General features: G+C 38.3%; 1 protein-coding gene and 1 pseudogene across 2 annotated transcripts in view; both read left to right on the top strand.

The window, feature by feature from the left end:
- RALGAPB (Ral GTPase activating protein non-catalytic beta subunit) overlaps positions 1–19247 on the top strand; it is a 100150-nt gene that overhangs the window by 45344 nt on the left and 35559 nt on the right. Inside the window, exons 9-16 of one of the 2 annotated variants that reach the window (XM_029220370.1) lie at positions 51–267; positions 3752–3953; positions 6755–6922; positions 7436–7550; positions 7922–8069; positions 11373–11437; positions 12878–13007; positions 14835–14956. In XM_029220370.1, coding sequence (XP_029076203.1) covers positions 51–267; positions 3752–3953; positions 6755–6922; positions 7436–7550; positions 7922–8069; positions 11373–11437; positions 12878–13007; positions 14835–14956 — 1167 coding nt within the window. Of the gene's footprint in view, positions 1–50; positions 268–3751; positions 3954–6754; positions 6923–7435; positions 7551–7921; positions 8070–11372; positions 11438–12877; positions 13008–14822; positions 14957–19247 lie in introns of both variants that reach the window. The other variant, XM_029220369.1, reaches the window with a different exon arrangement.
- On the top strand, positions 15567–19104 carry LOC114894093 (annotated as a pseudogene).

The raw sequence follows: 19247 nt of genomic DNA, 5'->3' as shown, positions 1-19247 counted from the left end.
TTTCTCAAACTTTTCATGAGTGTGGCTATATTCTTGTGTTCTTCTAATAGGTTAGTACTGCTCACGCCTCAAAAGTTCAGCACCAGACATCCTCCACCTCTCCTCTGTCAAGTCCAAATCAGACTAGTTCAGAACCCCGGCCACTGCCTGCCCCACAGAGACCAAAGGTTAACAGCATCTTGAATCTCTTTGGATCATGGCTATTTGATGCAGCATTTGTTCACTGTAAACTTCATAATGGGATAAACAGAGACAGCAGCATGACTGGTAAATATTGCTCAAGAAATACGTTGTCATTTTTTTCTTTTCTTTTTTTTCTTTTTAATCTTTCCTACCTGCAAGATTAATATGTATCTTAAAAAGCTCTCTGTCTCTGACCAAGCAGTGTCTTGTGCTTAACCCCTTCCAGCTGAAGTAATTTTGAAAGTTTCCCTACTTGTCCTTTTTATGTTCGTTCTATGAGGTTTGGCTTTTGTCTGGCTTTTGTCTAATACTTCAGGTTAGCCACGTTTTGTTAAACCAGATTCCTAGGTGACCTGGAAGTTCCCTTCATGTCAGCCAGGATAATAATATTGATATAAAGAATTAAACATAATTGACCAGAAATTTATTCATAAGAAGTGTTTTCTTAGATTTTGACAGCCATTCACTCATTACTACGTATAAATATCAGAAAATTTCTGCTTCACAGAAGACTCTAACCTTTTAGGTTTTAGTCTAGAGAACTTTATTTCAAGGGCACACTTTGAAAAATATATTTTCTCTGTAAGTAAGACTGGTGAAGAATTAATAACTCAACCCTGATATCTTTATTTAGATTTTATTACAGAAATGAAATTCTATCTAAATATTTATTTTTGTCATCTTACCATTACACATGGAAGTAGTGGCATAGGGTGCAGGATGGAAGGTTGGGGTACTGCAGAATATACTGAATATTTACGACTGTTTTATAGAGCTGAGCAATAATAATGGCTAGCACTTACTGACCTGCAGTTACTCTGTGCCAGGCACTATGCTTTATGAATTAATTGTGCTTTATGTAATAATATAATTAATATTGGTTGGTTGGTAAGAGAAGCACTTTTCCACTGGGGTTGGAAATAACTTGAGATAAAAGGATGCCTAATTGTGTTAGATTATGCATCTCTAGGGAGAGTGTTAATTTCAAGGATAAAACTAATAAAATGGTCATAAGGGTCTCTGCTTTCTCTCAGAAATGCATTCTTTGTTATTATGTATCATCTCGGAACTAAGGGTCTATGACTGTTAGCATTATATACATGTAAATTGTTTTGGTTGTTCTTACAAATCTTTAAATAATTTAGAAAAGTAGTGCATATAAAGGCATTTTCAGGAATATAATTTGAGATTGCATGATTGAGTTTAGGGATTCCTTTGTTTATTTTGCTCAAATTCAGACACTTAATATTCTACCATTTCCATATTTTATTTGCAAGTTTGACTTATGGATAAATGTACTTATTTGATGACTAAATGAAAACATTTAAAAAACATTTTGGCTTATGTTTTCTAAAGTTCATGCGCCTTATATTTTGAGTTTTATGACCCATGTTTATATTTGTTAATTTGTATTGTATATTCTAGATTGAGTTACTCATATTTTTATTTTTTATTTTTATTAAGATACAATTCTTTACAGTGTAACTTTTGGATATCAAGCTGTTGACACTAAAATCCCTGAATCCAGAGTGGTTCAACCTGCTGCTTCCTTGGTGGGCTTGCTTAAAGGGAATTTATAGATCTTCCCACTCTCTAGGGAGTTTTTAACAGCTTTTCTCACCCTCTTGTGCCAAAAGATAGAAACTAGAATTCAAATCATGTGTGGGCTACAAATTCCTACTTTTAACTCTTACCATTTTCTTTGGTGGGAAAAGGATAGAAGCTCTTCTTCCCCCACCTTGTGTTCAGAGATGAGAAAGGCTGTTGTATTACCCAGGAGATAGGAGGTGTCCAGATAGCTGAATGGGTTAAAGTGCTGTTGGGTGCTACTCTTGAGGTCTTGCGGGTGGTGGGAAGGTTGAGAATACTGACTCTGTTAGTCTGTTCTCTTAAGTACTGGCTGCCATCAAGGAATTCTGCCATGTAGTTCACCTCTAAAAATGTTTGCTTCTGTGAACTGGTTAGCTTTAGAGTTACATGACAGTACACTGTGCTTTGTAATTGTAACATTGAGCTGGGAAGGGTTAATGAACTAAAATTTTAATGCACGTTATGGGCAGTTCAAAACCTCAGTTTTTTGTAGTTGTGTAATTTTCTTCGTTCATTGTTTTGCATGATACAAAAATCATAATTTTGGATCTGAATGCACAATTTCCTGTTTTTGAACTAGCTTGTGGTATCATAAAGCTTTTAATCTAACTTTTAAAAAGCAAAAAGCTTCTTATTGTAAAATTTCACCATCTTTAAAGTATTTTATAATTACTACTGTCCTTTGATTTGTTTCCATTTATTTCTATTATCTTGCAGCATCTTTTATCCAAATTCTTCTTTCTTATAAATCTTGTAAGTAGGAACCAGAAGCTTCTCCTTAATTGCAGTCATGTTTTTATTTTTTTCATAATTCCATTAAAAATTTTGATTGTCATTGTCTCTTGTAGTTTTTGCACTTGGGAAGAAAAATACTTTTCTGTGTTTTGAATGGGGAAGATTGTTGGCAAAAGCAAATTAATCTGCCTGAATCAGTCCCATTATTTTCGTACACTAGTCTGGTCATGTCATGAATTCCAGGATTTTGCACTAACTGTGTTTTGGCTTTTTTTTTTTTTTTTTAATTTAAAGCTTTAAGCGTATTTTTATACAGATTTAGTGTTTGATTTGTATGCATTCTGCATGTAGTGTTTTTCAAATGTATTATTGCTGGATAGCTTATTCAGGACTAAAAATGGCTCATGGGAAGTTGCATAAAGATTTATGCTTGACTCTGCATTCTGTTAAATCTGTTATTACAAATAATTTAAACATTTCATGTAGAGTGATAAAAGATTTCAGAGTGATTTTCAATACACTGTGAAATCTTTTGTTAAAAATAAAAGCAACTTTCGAAGGGCTTCTGTTTCAGTGACAACGAATGACCATGATAATCTTTCTTACCAATCCAGTTTTCTGATTTATCAACCTCAAGTTAGCTGCTGTCTGTGGTTGTTAAAATTCATTCTCATTTTGCTTGGTTGGGCGATTCTTTGGTGTGTGTTTTGGAGTTGGTTGGGTGGTGGGGATGCTCTCTCTTCCTACCCATTTCTTATCCTTACCTTGCCCTCTCCCTAAAGTATACAACCTGGCATGGGATTACCCATTCAATTATGATGTCTGTCTGGGGGTAATGTGTAAATTTGCAGTACCTATTTTTCTTAATGTTTAAGCATCATTTTTTAGGGAGAGAAAAAAACAGAATAAATAATAGAAAAGCCAAATTCTGTGTTATATATCTGTATGTATGTGAATACAGATATATACAAATGTACTCTGCTAATTAGAAATTCAGTTGAAAAATGCATCTTGTAGAATCTGTTAAACTGACAGTACCACTGTAAATTGTTACCCCTTTTCAAAGAAGATTTCAGAGAGCCCTTTAAAAAAAAAAATTAAGACATAATTGCTAAACAAAGCATTATTGGATTCTATTCAAGTAGCAATTTAATGACACCAACATTTGATCTTTGTGTCCAGGGTCCCATGAGCCTATTTGCATATCAACAAATATAATAAAACCCTGCTTTTTTCTCCCCAGCCATTACAACACAAGCTAGCATGGAGTTTCGACGGAAAGGGTCACAAATGTCCACAGACACCATGGTTTCCAATCCTATGTTTGATGCAAGTGAATTTCCTGATAACTATGAAGCAGGAAGAGCTGAGGCTTGTGGGACACTGTGTAGGATTTTTTGTAGCAAGAAGACTGGAGAAGAGATTCTGCCAGCTTATTTATCCAGGTCTTAGAATTTTTTTTGTTTATTTTTCCATTTATATAGTTGTGATAGTGAAACTATTATAGCATGGCTTAGTAGGTTGAATTGATAAGTAAATGTTGGTTTGAAATACCTGCAAATGTATGTAAGTAACTGAAATTTTTTGCTTGAATTCTTCCTTTTTACCTGCTGTACCAGATTTGGTGAGGACCCCTAACACCCTTTTTATTTTAGAAGTATTGTTAATTCCATCTTACATGACGTTTGTTAATTACAGAGAGATTTGAAGGGCCACACTAAATTTTTAATACATTTTTATCACAGTACTAGACAGTATAGATGGTCCAGAAATGTTAGCTGTCAATCCTGCCTCTAAGGAGCTTATTTTCTCAAGTGAGCAAAGCCATGTACACAAGTAACACCAATCCAATAGCAATAGGAAGCTGGTAAGAGAGAGACACAGAAAAAGTGCTTGTAGGCATTCAGAGGAAGCAGCAGCATACACTTGCCCTGGGGGTTCAGGAAAGAGTTACAGAGGATTGGATGATTGTGCTGACTTATAAAAGATGACTAGTATTTAGACTATGTTAGCAGGTTGGGTAGGGTCATCCTATCCAAATTTATGACTTCAGCCAGTCTTTTTGAATGGCTCTGCCATCCATTCAGTTGCTTATGCCAGAAACTAGGAGTCATTTTAGGCTTCTCTTCTCTCCCTCTGTATCTTTAGTTGGTCAACCGACTCTTGCCTTTCTGCTACTTAACCCTCTTTCTAATCTCTCCACTCTGTCCCCACCATGACACTTCAGGCCTTGTCACTTTTTTGCTAAATTAACTTGTAATGGCCTGCTATTTTTCTTGACTGTCTTTTGCCCTCCTCAACTGATCATTCACACAGCTCCTGAAGTGATACTAATATTAATAAGAACATTCAGGTGTCTGTACATACTAGGTTCTCAGGAGAGAGGATTAAACTGACTCAGAAGGAAAAAGGGTAGAAGAATACAGATATGAAACAGAATGGTACATGCAGGGAAGTAAGCAGTATCTTAATAGGCACTTGACTTTAAGTAACAGAAAACTCTTTCAATGTGACTTAAGCAAAAGGGGAATGAGTTATGAGAAACTCACGCTATTGAAGACCTTCTAAGGTCAGGACATGCAGCAGGGTCTCACAAAGGGCAGGAACCAAGAGCTAGAAAGTGTTCAGGGACCAAAACAACTTTCCTCCTTTTTGTTTCTCTGTCATCATGGTCTGCCAGAACTGCTTCATTCTTCTCTTACCTGCAGATCATGTTCTTATATTGTAGTATGCTTCTAAGTTCAAATTTCCGTGACCTTTGTCTGGGTGACCAGCAGGGCCAATTAGCGTTCTGAATCCTAATTTCAGATTCCTGAGAAAGAGGATCTGATTAATCAGGTGTCTGCCTCTGGTCTAATCAGCTACAGCTGTGAAGGTGGGTCACATTGGATACTGGCACCCCATGTGGTGGGGGCACCTTTCTTAGGAGGGAGCCGACGGGTTGGGACGATACTCCAAAACGGTATCAATACCAGTAAGGGAGAAGGCTGTGAACACGAGCCTTCCATCTGGCCCATAAGATTAGATGGGTGGTAGTGTGACTGAAGAGCGGATTTGTGACGGGGGCCAAGGATGGGGTTAGTGTTGAACCTGTTGAATTTGAGGTGCCTGCGGGCTATTAATCAACAAATATTTATTAAGTTCCTACTTTGTGCCAGTCGCTGTGCACAGGGAGTACTAGAGTAATCAGTAGACATGTCCTGCCCTCAGGTCTGCAGTATGCTTTTGGCTAGTAGATCTGGAGCTAGAGACTGATTTGATTATGTTTGGTGGCTTAAGTAGTGTTTAAAACTAGGCTAGTAGAAGAGATAGCTTAGAGAACTGAGGTTGGCAGCCTGAGGAACCCCCAGTGTTAGGAGGCACGTGGAATAAGATCTGTTAGAGGAACTAGCCATAGAAGTCAGAGAAGAATTAAGAGCGGAAGGGAGTAATCAAAGGGTTGAATGCTTTAAAAAGGCAAAGTTAAGACTTAGACATGTCTTTTGGATTTACCAATTGAGAGGCCATTGGTTATTTGCTATAACATGGTTTTAGTTGATTTCTAGAAAGAGAAGATGGATTGAAATGGGTTGAGCAGTGACCAGGAGGTGAGGAAGTTGTTTCTGAGGAGGTTTATGGAGAAAGGTACCTTACAGTAGCAGAAGAGTATACTAGTATAGTTGCTCTTGAATGATGGAAGATTGAATGCTTAGTTCATTGGGGGTTAGGGGAGGATGTTGAAAGTAAGGTATGTTCAAGTACATTCCTAAAAGGATTCTTATTCAGAGTGACCTTCATATCGTGGTGAGTACAGGGTCGAATGAGGTTTCTTTCTTTCATTGTGCCCCCAAAAATAATGGGGGAGGGGGAAAGGGACACAACACACTTTTTTCAGGAATTGTGAAACGCTACAAAATTTTACTGACATGGAAATCAATTCAGTAATTCCTCCAGTTTATTGATAGTTACTGCAGCCTTTTGTTTTTATCAATAGTTACTTCATTTGCAGGCACCTGTAACTGAGTTGCAAGGCTTAAAACCTCAAGAAAGTGTAATAGACATGAATCTTTTTTTCCTTTTGATTAGGAAATATAACTTGGTTCTTAGTGTACTTGATTCTGAATTGTTCTAACTCCAGTAATACCTTTTAAAGGATAGAAGTAGTGAAGATTGGAAATAGACTTTAAGATGACTGTGTAGAAAATATTAATAATTATGAAAACAGTTGATCAGCAGTTTGTTTAAAATTTTTTTCTTGCTTTCCTAGATTTTACATGCTTTTAATTCAAGGTTTGCAGATAAATGATTATGTGTGCCATCCTGTCTTGGCCAGCGTTATTCTAAACTCCCCTCCTTTGTTCTGCTGTGACTTGAAAGGGATTGATGTTGTGGTTCCTTACTTTATTTCAGCTCTTGAAACCATTTTGCCTGACAGGTAAGCTTTCATTCTGTACTAGTATGTCAGTTGTTGGTTTTGGCCTGGTCTGTTTTGGTGCTTCCTCCCCAGTTTCCCAATTTATCCTGTCCAGTTGTCTTCATAGCCCAGGGGGACTCAGGCCATATTAAATGAGTGTAGAACATCCAGGCCTACCTCGTCCCTGAACTCTTTCCGTTCTCTTTGTCCACGGGTGTGTTGAATCCTTCTTGGTCTGGTCTAGAGGGGTAAGAATAGCCCCAGCCCAGAGGTCTTTTGTGGAGTAGGCCTTACATTTAAAATCAATCAATCAATGAGATTCTAGTTTAATTCCATAACAGTTTAACATAGATATTCTCTCTCACACACACACAAATTGCAGAATATGAACTCAGTGGAAAGTAGTTACTGCATTCTTTATAAAACCAAACCCAGTACGTGTATTGTAAAAAATTGGCATAATGTATATTTGGCAATAGCTAAAAACATACTTTAGTTCAGAAATACTAATAGCTATCTTTTTTTTTTTTGCAGAGAACTCTCAAAATTCAAAAGCTATGTAAATCCAACAGAATTGAGAAGATCTTCCATTAATATCCTGCTTTCTTTGTTGCCCCTCCCACATCACTTTGGCACAGTCAAATCCGAGGTAAAGTTTTTTATATTCTGTATTCTCTTTTGTGTGTTAATTCAAGTCAAATTGTATTTTTTAAAATGGAACAGGAGCTTTTAAAAAATTTTTCAAATTATTTCAAGTGAATCAACAAAGTTGATTTGTTGAGGTATTTCTTCTGTCAGTGAGCCAGCATGCCCTTGGCCTACCATTTAAAGCAGTGATGGGCTGGTGATGTCTGATCTCATATGTTGTGTGAGTTAGTGACACACTTAGCACAGTGGCTAATATTAGTCAGACTGAAAGCCTTGCTTGTTAGACTGATCTATGTGTCCACTGTAGCAGTTCCTACATGGGCGTAGTGTACCACAGCAGACGATGTTAAATGTTATTTGTTTCTTCCGTAGGTGGTCCTGGAAGGAAAATTTAGTAATGATGACAGCTCTTCTTACGATAAACCAATAACTTTTTTGTCACTGAAGCTGAGACTTGTGAATATACTAATAGGTGCCTTGCAAACGGAAACGGACCCCAACAACACTCAAATGATACTAGGTTTGTGTTCACATGTTTTTTTGTAGGTGAAAACCCAGGTGGTATGTTGACCTCAGGCATGTTGAGGAGGCAGGGGTCAGGGATGGGAACCTAAGCATAATATAGCCCTACTTATTCTGAATCAGAGGCAGAATTTGTTTGCTTTTATATGTGAAAAATTTTGAAGGGGTGAGATGAGGGAAGGAAAGCATCCTAGTTGTCTTGGTAGGTGATGTTGGCTTAGTTTTATTTGTGTTCTTTATTTTTCTCTTTCCCTCTTGCCCTTCCTCTCTCCTTCTCTCCCCTTTCCTCCCCTTCTTCTCCCCTTCCCTCTCTTCTCTTTCCTTTCTGTCCTCATTACTTCTGCCTCTGCCTCTTCCTCCTGCCTGTTACGTACATGTGAAAATATTTGGAGTTGGGTGTAATTCTGGAAGCCATGTTTGAACATGCCAGGAGGAGATTGAAGAGTAGCCGTTGCTGTGCCTCCTCCCTTTTTCCTTATTGTTTCCTGTTGGTTTTCTAATCATACTGACTCTCTGTCTTAAATGGCTCCTTATTATTGCCACTTACATATTTTAAACACTTACCACCTCTCAGCTTGGTTACTGCAGCTGTCTCTTACTGTACTTCTGGTTTTTTATCAAAGCCAAGGGCATAGTCCTATGTGCAGGTACTCCAAGGAGAAAGAAGAGAATGGCATGGCTTTTATCCTTGAGCAAGTTTCATTGCAGAGGTTGGAACACCTTCACAGAGTACTCAGATAACAGCAGAAGGCAGTGCTGATTGCATGTCATGTTGAGTGTCTTCAGGGTTGAGAAAGAAGAAACCAGAAGAGCAAGGAAACTTCATAGAGGGAAGTGGAAGTTAAATTGGATCTTGTAGGGCAGGATTTGAATAGGCGCCAGTGAGGTTAGGATTTCATTCCAGGAGAGGAAATGACTAGGCCAGAGAATTGGTGGTGGCAGTAGTGGTTGGAGTGGGTACTCAGGAAGTATAGTATGTTATGCAACAAGAGGGGAATAAACAGGCAAGAGTAAATCGTTTCATTTTGGAAAGGAGTTGAAGGAACAGAGGTTAAATCTCGATATGAGAGAGCCTCCAAATTGTACTTCTTTAGGTTATTCAAATAACATCACTTGAAATCAGATAATTTCTACAGTTGATAGAGTATTTAGTTCTGCTTTATCCTTGTTCTGAAGAGGCTCCCTATGTGTGTTCCAAGGAAGAATCAATTGTTGGTCTTGCCATAGATTGGCAAAGCTGTGTCTGTCCTGTCTTTATCCATAGTGCACAAGAGCAGTCCCCCACTGGGATGAGAAGCAGTGTGCTAGGCTCACTATCTTGTTTCTATCCTAGTCTTTCTAGGGCTATGAGTTCCTTGGTAATAAATACATGCAGCTTGCCTTCAGAATATGCAGCCATGGGCGAGCCCTAAACCATTCGTAAAAAGCTGTTGGTCAGAAAGGTATAGCTGTGATTTTTATTTTGTTATTTTATATTGAAAAGATCAGGGCTTCCCTGGTGGCGCAGTGGTTAAGAATCTGCCTGCCAATGCAGGGGACATGGGTTCAAGCCCTGATCCGGGAAGATTCCACATGCCGTGGAGCAACTAAGCCTGTGTGCCATAACTACTGAGCCTGTGCGCCACAACTACTGAGGCCGTGTGCTGCAACTACTGAAGCCTGCGTGCCTAGAGCCCATGCTGTGCCACGAGAAGCCACCACAATGAGAAGCCCACGCACCGCAAGGAAGAGTAGCCTCCACTCACTGCAACTAGAGAAAGCCCGTGCGCAGCAACAAAGACCCAGTGCGGCCAAAAATAAATTTAAAAAATAAATAAATTTATTAAAAAAAGAAAAAGGAAAGATCAGAATCTGGTTTTGAAAGTATTACATAATATTTTTCTTAGTTTATATTACCCTCGAAATTGAGATGTTTACATCTGGTCTTTCACACCAATTAAAAAATACCTGAAAACAGTCATTTTTTTATATAAAGCAAAGTTTGACCTTCAGATTTATTTTAGGAAAACGTTATTTTAAAATTTGGGGGAGAGATCAGGAGATTAGGTCACTTCTAAAGAATATCTTTTCTGGGCTTCCCTGGTGGTGCAGTGGTTGAGAGTCCGCCTGCCGATGCAGGGGACACAGGTTTGTGCCCCTGTCCGGGAAGATCCCACATGCTGCGGAGTGGCTAGGCCCGTGAGCCATGGCCGCTGAGCCTGTGCGTCCAGAGCCTGTGCTCCGCAACGGGAGAGGCCACAACAGTGAGAGGCCCACATACCACAAAAAAAAAAAAAGATCTTTTCTGACCAACCAGTGGATTTATTAGTTACTTTATGGAAATTTCAGGAATACTCAGCTAAGGTAATATTCTTATCTCTGTATTAATGGAGATGTTTTAGCCATTTTAGTATTCTTGTCATGTATTTAAATATATTTTTTAACATCTTTATCGGGGTATAATTGCTTTACAATGGTGTGTTAGTTTCTGCTTTATAACAAAGTGAATCAGTTATACATATGTTCCCATATCTCTTCCCTCTTGCGTCTCCCTCCCTCCCACCCTCCCTATCCCACCCCTCCAGGCGGTCACAAAGCACCAAGCCGATATCCCTGTGCCATGCGGCTGCTTCCCACTAGCTATCTACCTTACGTTTGTTAGTGTATATATGTCCGTGCCTCTCTCTTGCTTTGTCACAGCTTACCTCCCCCCCCCCCCCTATCCTCAAGTCCATTCTCTAGTAGGTCTGTGTCTTTATTCCTGTCTTACCCCTAGGTTCTTCATGACATTTTTTTTTCTTAAATTCCATATATGTGTGTTAGCATACGGTATTTGTCTTTCTCTTTCTGACTTACTTCACTCTGTATGACAGACTCTAGGTCTATCCACCTCATTACAAATAGCTCAATTTCGTTTCTTTTTATGGTTGAGTAATATTCCATTGTATATATGTGCCACATCGTCTTTATCCATTCATCCAGTGATGGGCACTTAGGTTGTTTCCATCTCCGGGCTATTGTAAATAGAGCTGCAATGAACATTTTGGTACATGACTCTTTTTGAATTATGGTTTTCTCAGGGTATATGCCCAGTAGTGGGATTGCTGGGTCATATGGTAGTTCTATTTGTAGTTTTTTAAGGAACCTCCATACTGTTCTCCATAGTGGCTGAACCAATTCACATTCCCACCAGCAGTGCAAGAGTGTTCCCTTTTCTCCACACCCTCTCCAGCATTTATTGTTTCTAGATTTTTTGCTGATGGCCATTCTGACTGGTGTGAGATGATATCTCATTGTTAAATGTATTTTTTTGTTGTTTCAGGGGCAATGTTAAATATTGTTCAAGATTCAGCACTTTTAGAAGCCATTGGTTGCCAGATGGAGATGGTAAGAAGCGTACAACATGTAATTTGTCAGAGAATATCACCTTCTGTTTTTATGTAAATTATATTCCCAAATGTCTGTCCTTGTGTTTTTTAAAGGCATTTGTTTGTAAATTCAGCTCACTGATTCAGAAGGGATCCTTTTTAAAATATCTATTTTGAGGTTTCTTACCTTTCAGTGCCTCATCAAGTCCCTGAGAGATTCTGCATGAGAGAAATTCCAGCTAAACACTGTCTTTATTCCTGGACAGTGTTTACTTAAAGCTCTTACTTCTTCTTTTTTTTTTTTTTTGCTGTACGCGGGCCTTTCACTGTTGTAGCCTCTCCCGTTGCGGAGCACAGGCTCCGGACGCACAGGCTCAGCGGCCATGGCTCATGGGCCCAGCCGCTCCGCGGCATGTGGGATCTTCCCAGACCGGGACACAAACCTGTGTTCCCTGCATCGGCAGGTGGACTCTCAACCACTGCGCCACCAGGGAAGCCCTAAAGCTCTTACTTCTTTTGCTGTGTTGGTGCATTGGCTTGAATAATCTAGAAAAAGTCCCCTACTCCATAATTCCTTGTATCCGTTGTAGATCTAGTGTTGGCTGTAAACAGCATCTAGTTTATTCTTTTCTATCTCATCAGCTCTTTCTGGCCCCTCTAGACCAAAGTTTGAAGATCCCCCCAAAGCACCAATGCTTCTAACTCAAAAAAACTTTCCAGAGACTCCCAGTTCCCCTGCTTCTGTCTTCAAGATATGTGATCCCTCTACCTGGAGTAGAGGTGGAGCAGTGGGTGGGTGGGGAATTAATAGAGTATACTGGAGTGAGATGAGTGGATGTTGGATGGGTGATCAAGTTATTATTAAGGAAATTATGTTCATGTCCCAGTAGGTGGCTAATAACAGTCACCTTATCTGGATAAAATGAATTGTGTTTGTAGGGGAAGAAAATGAGGAATGTCTTTAACAGACACCTTTGTTAGCCCCTATACATACAGGAGTTAATCTTTGTACTAATCATGTGTTTTATTGTTTGTGTTTTATCATATAACTACATTTGAAAGTTGTTGTTTGTTTATTTGTGTTTTGTTTTTTTAAGATTGTATTCCTGTTCTGACGTTTTGCTTGGGAGGCACTAGGGTATTTCTTTAAGGACCCAGAGTCATTAGCTAGTGAAGTCTAGTGAAGATGGAAATGGTCTGGCCCTTTTAAACAGCAGCAAAGAAAACCCCAGAATGGGCACCGCCTCTAATCATCAGACCCTTGATACCTTCAATAGGTGGTGTTCATGTGAAAACACCACAGCAGTTTTAATCCTTTGTCAATTTTTATCTATATCAGTTTATGCTGTTCAGCTGGCACATTCCATTTTATCAACATGGCTTTAGTGATTGACTTCTGTCTATACTTGTAAACTATGGGTCTAGCTGTCAAATATTTGATTCATTTTTATTTGACTAGGGTGGTGGAGAAAATAACTTGAAGAGTCATAGTCGCACGAATAGTGGTATTAGTTCAGCAAGTGGTGGAAGCACGGAGCCCACAACTCCTGACAGTGAAAGACCTGCTCAGGCTCTTCTAAGAGATTATGGTAATCCACGTTTGTTTGGTTTTTTTTGAAATCTAAAGTTTATAGAGTAACTTTTAACGCACAGATATACAAAACAAACAAGCAAAGAAATTTTAAACCAGATTTTAAGTTCATGACTTTTATGTATCTAAGTGTAACAGAGAGGCTATTAGTCCAAGACATTAAGAAAAAGAAAACATTTAGCTCTGTAGCTTTTAGTAGTTAGATTTTGTGTGGTTTCTTAGATTTTATAAGTGATTATAATGTGTGGTTAGGAAACATTTCTGAATTCTGTACCAGGTGCTAGTAGTACAGAGTCAAATAGGATTTACGCTTTGCCTCAGAGTCTAATGGCAGAGTCAGCCAGTATATCAGTTTTTGCAGTGTGGTACGGGTGGGTGATGGTTTATGCATTAGATGGCAACCCAGAAGAGAGTCTGTCTTTGTGTTTGAAGGCTATATACCCTACTATATCTGGTTAGATTCTTCAGTCACAAAATGTAAGGATGAGTAAGGAAACACTTGCCATTAGAGCATCCTATTCAATAATGTCCTTTATCCTGGGCAGTTACTTTATGGGTTCTGTGAGTTTATGGGTGCCTTTATGTTTTTACACATAAATACTAATGGTGTATTGAATCTGTAAGTATTAATCCAGCTAGATTGGAATGAAATCTAGCTCCTTAGATGTGAGCTTAAGTTTTTTAATCATTTGGAGAGTTCATGAGCCCAGGAGTCCAGGCATATTTCAGTGATTTAAGTTTGTTTTAAGTATCCTTCAACATGTCAGATACATAAGGTCATTATGTGGCTATTAAACACATTTAAATATTGCATTTATGAAGAAGTTATTTAAATTGCTATCTTACTCGTTATGCTTGTGGATTTAAGTGTAGGTGAAAATTTGTTTTTTCATGTTTCTAAGACACTTTTAAACTAAAGAAATTTTCACATTATTATGTGTTCTAATATAAATGTTTGAAGTGGTTATTGTTTGTTTCAGTATTTTGAACTGGTGTTAGTGAGTTCTGCTTGTAATGTCATAAAATATTTTTCCTAAGAAATCCAGATTTGTGTTAGTGTTGCATGAATGTCTCTCTTTAATGATCATTCCTTTTTTTGTTGTCACTGCCCTCTTTCTGATAGGATCGACAGGTATAATGTCCCTAAAGCTTCCTTTATAAATTCAATTTAATTTGTCCTAATTTATTATTAACTAAGTAGTAATTACTTTTAAATATAGAATTGGAGGCTAAATAAAAACACAGTAACTTGGTTATTTAATTTTTTTAGAAGTATTAAAGTTGTCCTAGAGAATTCAATGTTAAAATTTGTTTGAAAAGGGATTGCATGTAACTTTTGGTGGTTTAAACCCTGAAAATAATTTCAGTAGATGCTTTAGGATAATTCCCAGCATCTGAGGAGATTCTAAAATTTGAATTCTTTCGTCTATAAAATTCCAAGGAAATAATTGGTAGCCTTTTTATTGTTTTGCTTTTTTTTTTTAATGTAACTCTGTGAGTTAATTTAGAAGTTTTAAGATTTACATTGCTATAAAAATGATATTGAAACTTTCAAATCCCAGTGGATGTCTGTATGAAAGTACATGAGCTGGGAGCTAGAAGCTGCTCTGGTCCAGTGTGTGTGCCCTGTGCACTGTTGTTCAGTCAGGCTTGACGCTCAGGCCAGTGGGGCGGGGAGCATAGCGCTGTGTGGGTGCCCATCGTGCTCACTGTGGCTGCTGTGGTCTGTGCCTAGTGGAATGCTGTGCTTCTCGTTACTAATGCTTAGTTGTTTTCCCTCCCTGTGGGATGTGGCATTGGGGTTATATCCTAGCTCTTAATACAGATTCAGCTGCCGGGCTCCTGATTCGCAGCATTCATCTCGTCACCCAAAGACTCAACTCCCAGTGGCGGCAAGACATGAGCATATCACTGGCAGCTCTAGAGCTCCTCTCTGGCCTGGCGAAGGTGAGAAGGACAATCCTTTTATTTTAGCCCAGTGGCCTTGGACTATGGCTCTTTTTTCTGTATCTCCTGACCCCTTCTTGGGGTATTGCGGTATTGGTTATATTCAATGCAGTTGATATCAAGGTGTGCAGAAATGAGCCTCCAAGTGAGATTTTACAAAATGATCTTTACTATTTTGTTTAATAGGTTCAAAGAGTGTGAATGATATTTTTTGCTGTTAAATTACTGGAAACATTTCAATACTTGCTATTCATTTGTACATAATAATAGAATACCTGTTGATTTATACCTGTTGATTTTGTATTTGCTTATAATACCCTTAAATTTTCAACAACATTTTGTGCCATTATAAGATCATGTAACTTCAATGAACAAATGCAGATTTGGCAACAAGAGAAAAGCTTATCCTAAAATATGCCATTTGGGACTACCTGTGATTCTTCCATCTTCCATTATCAGAGATAAGTGAAAATTGGGTATATTTTCAAATTTCTTTCATAGGTCTTTTTCAGTTTTGTGGAACCTTAGAGCTGGGTGTCCATTTGCATTTCTCTAAGTATTTTCTTTTTTTTTTATTGAGGTGAAATTCACATGACATAAAATTATCCTTTTAAAGTGAACAATTCATTGCCTATTAGTACTTTCACCGTGTTGTGCAACCACCACCTCTGTCTAGTTCCAAAACATTTATAACCCCAAAAAGAACCCTGTACCCATTAAGCGGTTGTTTCCTGGTCTCTGTTTCCCCTAATCCCTAACAACCACCAATCTGCATTGTGTCTCTATGGATTTACCTATTTTGGATATTTCTTATAAATTAAATCATACGACCTATGACCTTTTATGTATGGCTTCCTTCACTTAATATGTTTTTGAGGTTGATTTATGTTGTAGAGTCTGTCACAACTTCATTCCATTTTATGGTTGAATGATATTCCATTATATATTTATGTACCAATTTGTCCATTCCTCTGTTGCACATTTGGGCTGTTTCTACCTTTTGGCTATTTTGAATAGTGCTGCTATGAACATGGACATACATGTGTTTATTTGAATACCAATTTTCAATTGTTTTGGGTATATACCTAGGAGTGGAATTGCTGGGTCATATGGTAATTCTATATGTAACTTTTTGAGGAGCTGCCAAACTGTTGTCCACAGCGACTGAATCACTTTACGTTTCCACCAGTGATATAGGAGGGTTCCAATTTCTCCACATCTTCACTAACATCTAAATGTTTTCTTATCTGTAAAATGGGCAGGATTATCTTGTGTGTGCGTGTATATATATATATATCTTGTATAACACCTGGTGATGTGAGGATGAAATGAAATGAAATATATAGAACACTTTGTAAACACAAAGGTGATGTACACACATAAGGTGATATTGTCTGAGATAAAATTTAAGCCCTCGTTTTACAGATGAAGGGACAGGTAAACAGAGGCTGTGACTTACCTAAGTCATGAGAGACAAAATAGGCAAGTCACCACCACTTAGAGCTTACCTTTACCTCAGAGATTCTCAAGGATAGATGAAATGGCCATAGTTTTGTGAGGAGCAGTATTGATGCAGAAGGTAAGAAAAGCCATTTGTGAGACATGCAGGACCACATTGTCTTTGAGAGCAAGGTACTGTTGCCTGTGACCTTCAGTACACTTGCAGTGGTAAGGAGTGATTAGTCCTAGATGGAGTGCTCTCTGGACCTAACGAACTATAAAGGGCTAACACTGCGTGATTTCAAGACTTGCTGTATAAAGCTATGGTAATCAAAACAGTCTGGTATTGGTATAGGGTTAGACAGCTAGATCAACAGCGTAGTATATAGGGAGTCCAGAAATAGATCCACACATGTATAGACATCTGATTTTTGACAAAGGTGCCATGATAATTCAAAGGAGAAAGGATAGTCTTTTCAACAAATGGTGCTGGAACAATCAGATATTCATATAGCAAAAAAAAAAAAAAAGAACTTTGATTCATACTTTGTACTATGTACAAAAATTACCTCAAAATGGATTGTAGACCTAAATATAAAACCAAAACTCTAAACTTCTAGAAGAAATAGTGGGAGAAAAATCTTTATTGGTTGTACAGAGATCTGGGTTATACAGAGATTTCTTAGATATTATACCATAGAGGAACAGACTATTAAATTGGACTTTATTAAAATTAAAAACTACCATTCTTCAAAAAGTACTGTTAAGAGAATGAGATGACAAGTCACAGATTGGGAGAAAATCTTTACAGAGTATGTATGTGGTGAGGGACCTGTATCCAGATCATATAAAGAATGCTCAAAACTCAGTAATAGCCTTTCGTTTTGGTGGTGTGCAGTAGTAATATGGTGGTGAAAATTTCCAAGAAGAGGACGTTTGTTGTTGATGGCTTTTTCAGAATTAAACTGAATGAGTTCCTCACTCAGAGGCTGGCTGAAGATGACTGCTCTGGAATTGAGGTCTGAATTATACCAACCAGGACAGAAATCATTACCTTGGCCTTCAGGAGCAGAATGTTCTTGGTGAGAAGAATCCAGGAATTGACTGATGTAGTTCAGAAGAAGTGTGGATTCCCTGAGAGCTACGTAGAGTTTTGTGCTGAAAAGGTGGCCACACGAGGTCTGTGTGCCATTGCCCAGACAGAATCTCTGCATTACAAACTGCTAGGAGGGCTTGCTCTGCAGAGAGCCTGCTGTGGGGTGCTGCAGTTCATCATGGAGAGGGGGGCCAAGGGCTACCGGGTCATGGATGTCAGGGAAACTCCAAGGACAGAGGGCTGAATCCATGAAGTTTCTGGATGGTGTGATGATCCACAGTGGAGACCCCATTAACTACTATATTGATACCCCTGTGTGTCAGTGTTGTGCTGGGCATCAGAGTGAAGATCATCTTGTCCTGGGATCCAAATGGTAAGACTGGCCCTAAGAAGCCCCTTTCTGACCACATGAACATTGTGGACTCTAAGGATGAGATGTTATCCATCATTTCCATCTTGGGACAGAAGGATAGGAAGCCAGAGCTACCTGCCATGCTCGAGCCAGTCCCCACTGCATAACATGGTCTTCTTGGCACCTGCATCTGGAGTCTGGATGTTGCTTTGTAAAGACCTTTAATACAGTCTTTTAAAAAGACAGTATAACAATGACAGCAAAAGCCCTCAATAATACAACAAACAACCCAGTTTTAAAATGGGCAAAAGACTGGACAGATATTTTACCAAAGAAGATATACTGATGGCAAATAAGCACATGAAAAGATGCTCATTATCATTACTTATTGGGGAAATGCAATTAAAATCACAGTGAGATACCACTCCATACCTTTTAGGATGGTTAAAATTTAAAAGACTGACCATACCAAATGTTTGGTGATGATGTAGAAGAATTAGAGCTCTCATATACTGTTGAAGGGAATGTTAAATGGTGCAACCATTTTAGAAAACAGCTTGGCAGGTCCTTAAAAAACTAAACATGCATCTATCATATGATTCAATCAGTCCACTCCTAGAAAATAAGAGAGCATATACGTGTACAAAGACTTGTACATGAATCTTTTTAGCAGCTTTATTTGTAATATTCAGAAGCTGGAAACAATCCACATGCAACAGGTGACTGTATAAATTAATTGTGGTATAATCCATATAATGGAATACTACTCAGCAATAAAAAGGAATGAACAACTGATACACATAAAAATGTGGATAAATAATTGTGCTGAGTAAAAGAAGCCAGACTCTCCCCCCGACCCCCACCAAATAGTGCAGTACTCTATGATTTTATTTATATAGAACTCTAGAAAATGCAAGTTAACCTACAGTGACAGCAAATCAGCAGTAACCTAGGGAGGGGGCAAAAAGGAGTGAGAGGAAGGATTACAAGGGTGCATGAGATTTTGAGGGGTGATGAATATATCCACTGTCTTGATTGTTGTGATAGTTCACAGGTGTATACTTAGGCTACAATTTATCAAATTTTACACTTTAAATATATGTAGTTTACTATATGTTAATTATACCTCTGGGCAGCTGAACAGAACTTTGTAGCCCATAGAGCATTGCTGTGGGGTTGGGTTAGGGGGCTTAAAAAATGTGCACATGTTCCATTGCCAGCTATTCTTTTGATTTGTGGCAGTGATGAGTAGCTGCACCCCAGGAGTTTAGGGTTTAGAGCATGAAAAAGTATGCTAAAGTGAAATACTGTTTTAGGGTTTGAAAAATGCCCTCTATTTTTATAGAGTAGTATATGATAATACATCTGAAATGTTATGTTCTTCTATATAAATAATACTTTAA

Source organism: Monodon monoceros, unplaced genomic scaffold (genome assembly GCF_005190385.1).
Source record: "Monodon monoceros isolate NGI ecotype Baffin Bay Population unplaced genomic scaffold, NGI_Narwhal_1 Super_Scaffold_13, whole genome shotgun sequence".
NCBI lineage: Eukaryota > Metazoa > Chordata > Mammalia > Artiodactyla > Monodontidae > Monodon > Monodon monoceros.
The sequence above is the reverse complement of the archived record's forward strand: the minus strand, read 5'-3'. Positions and strand labels throughout refer to the sequence as shown.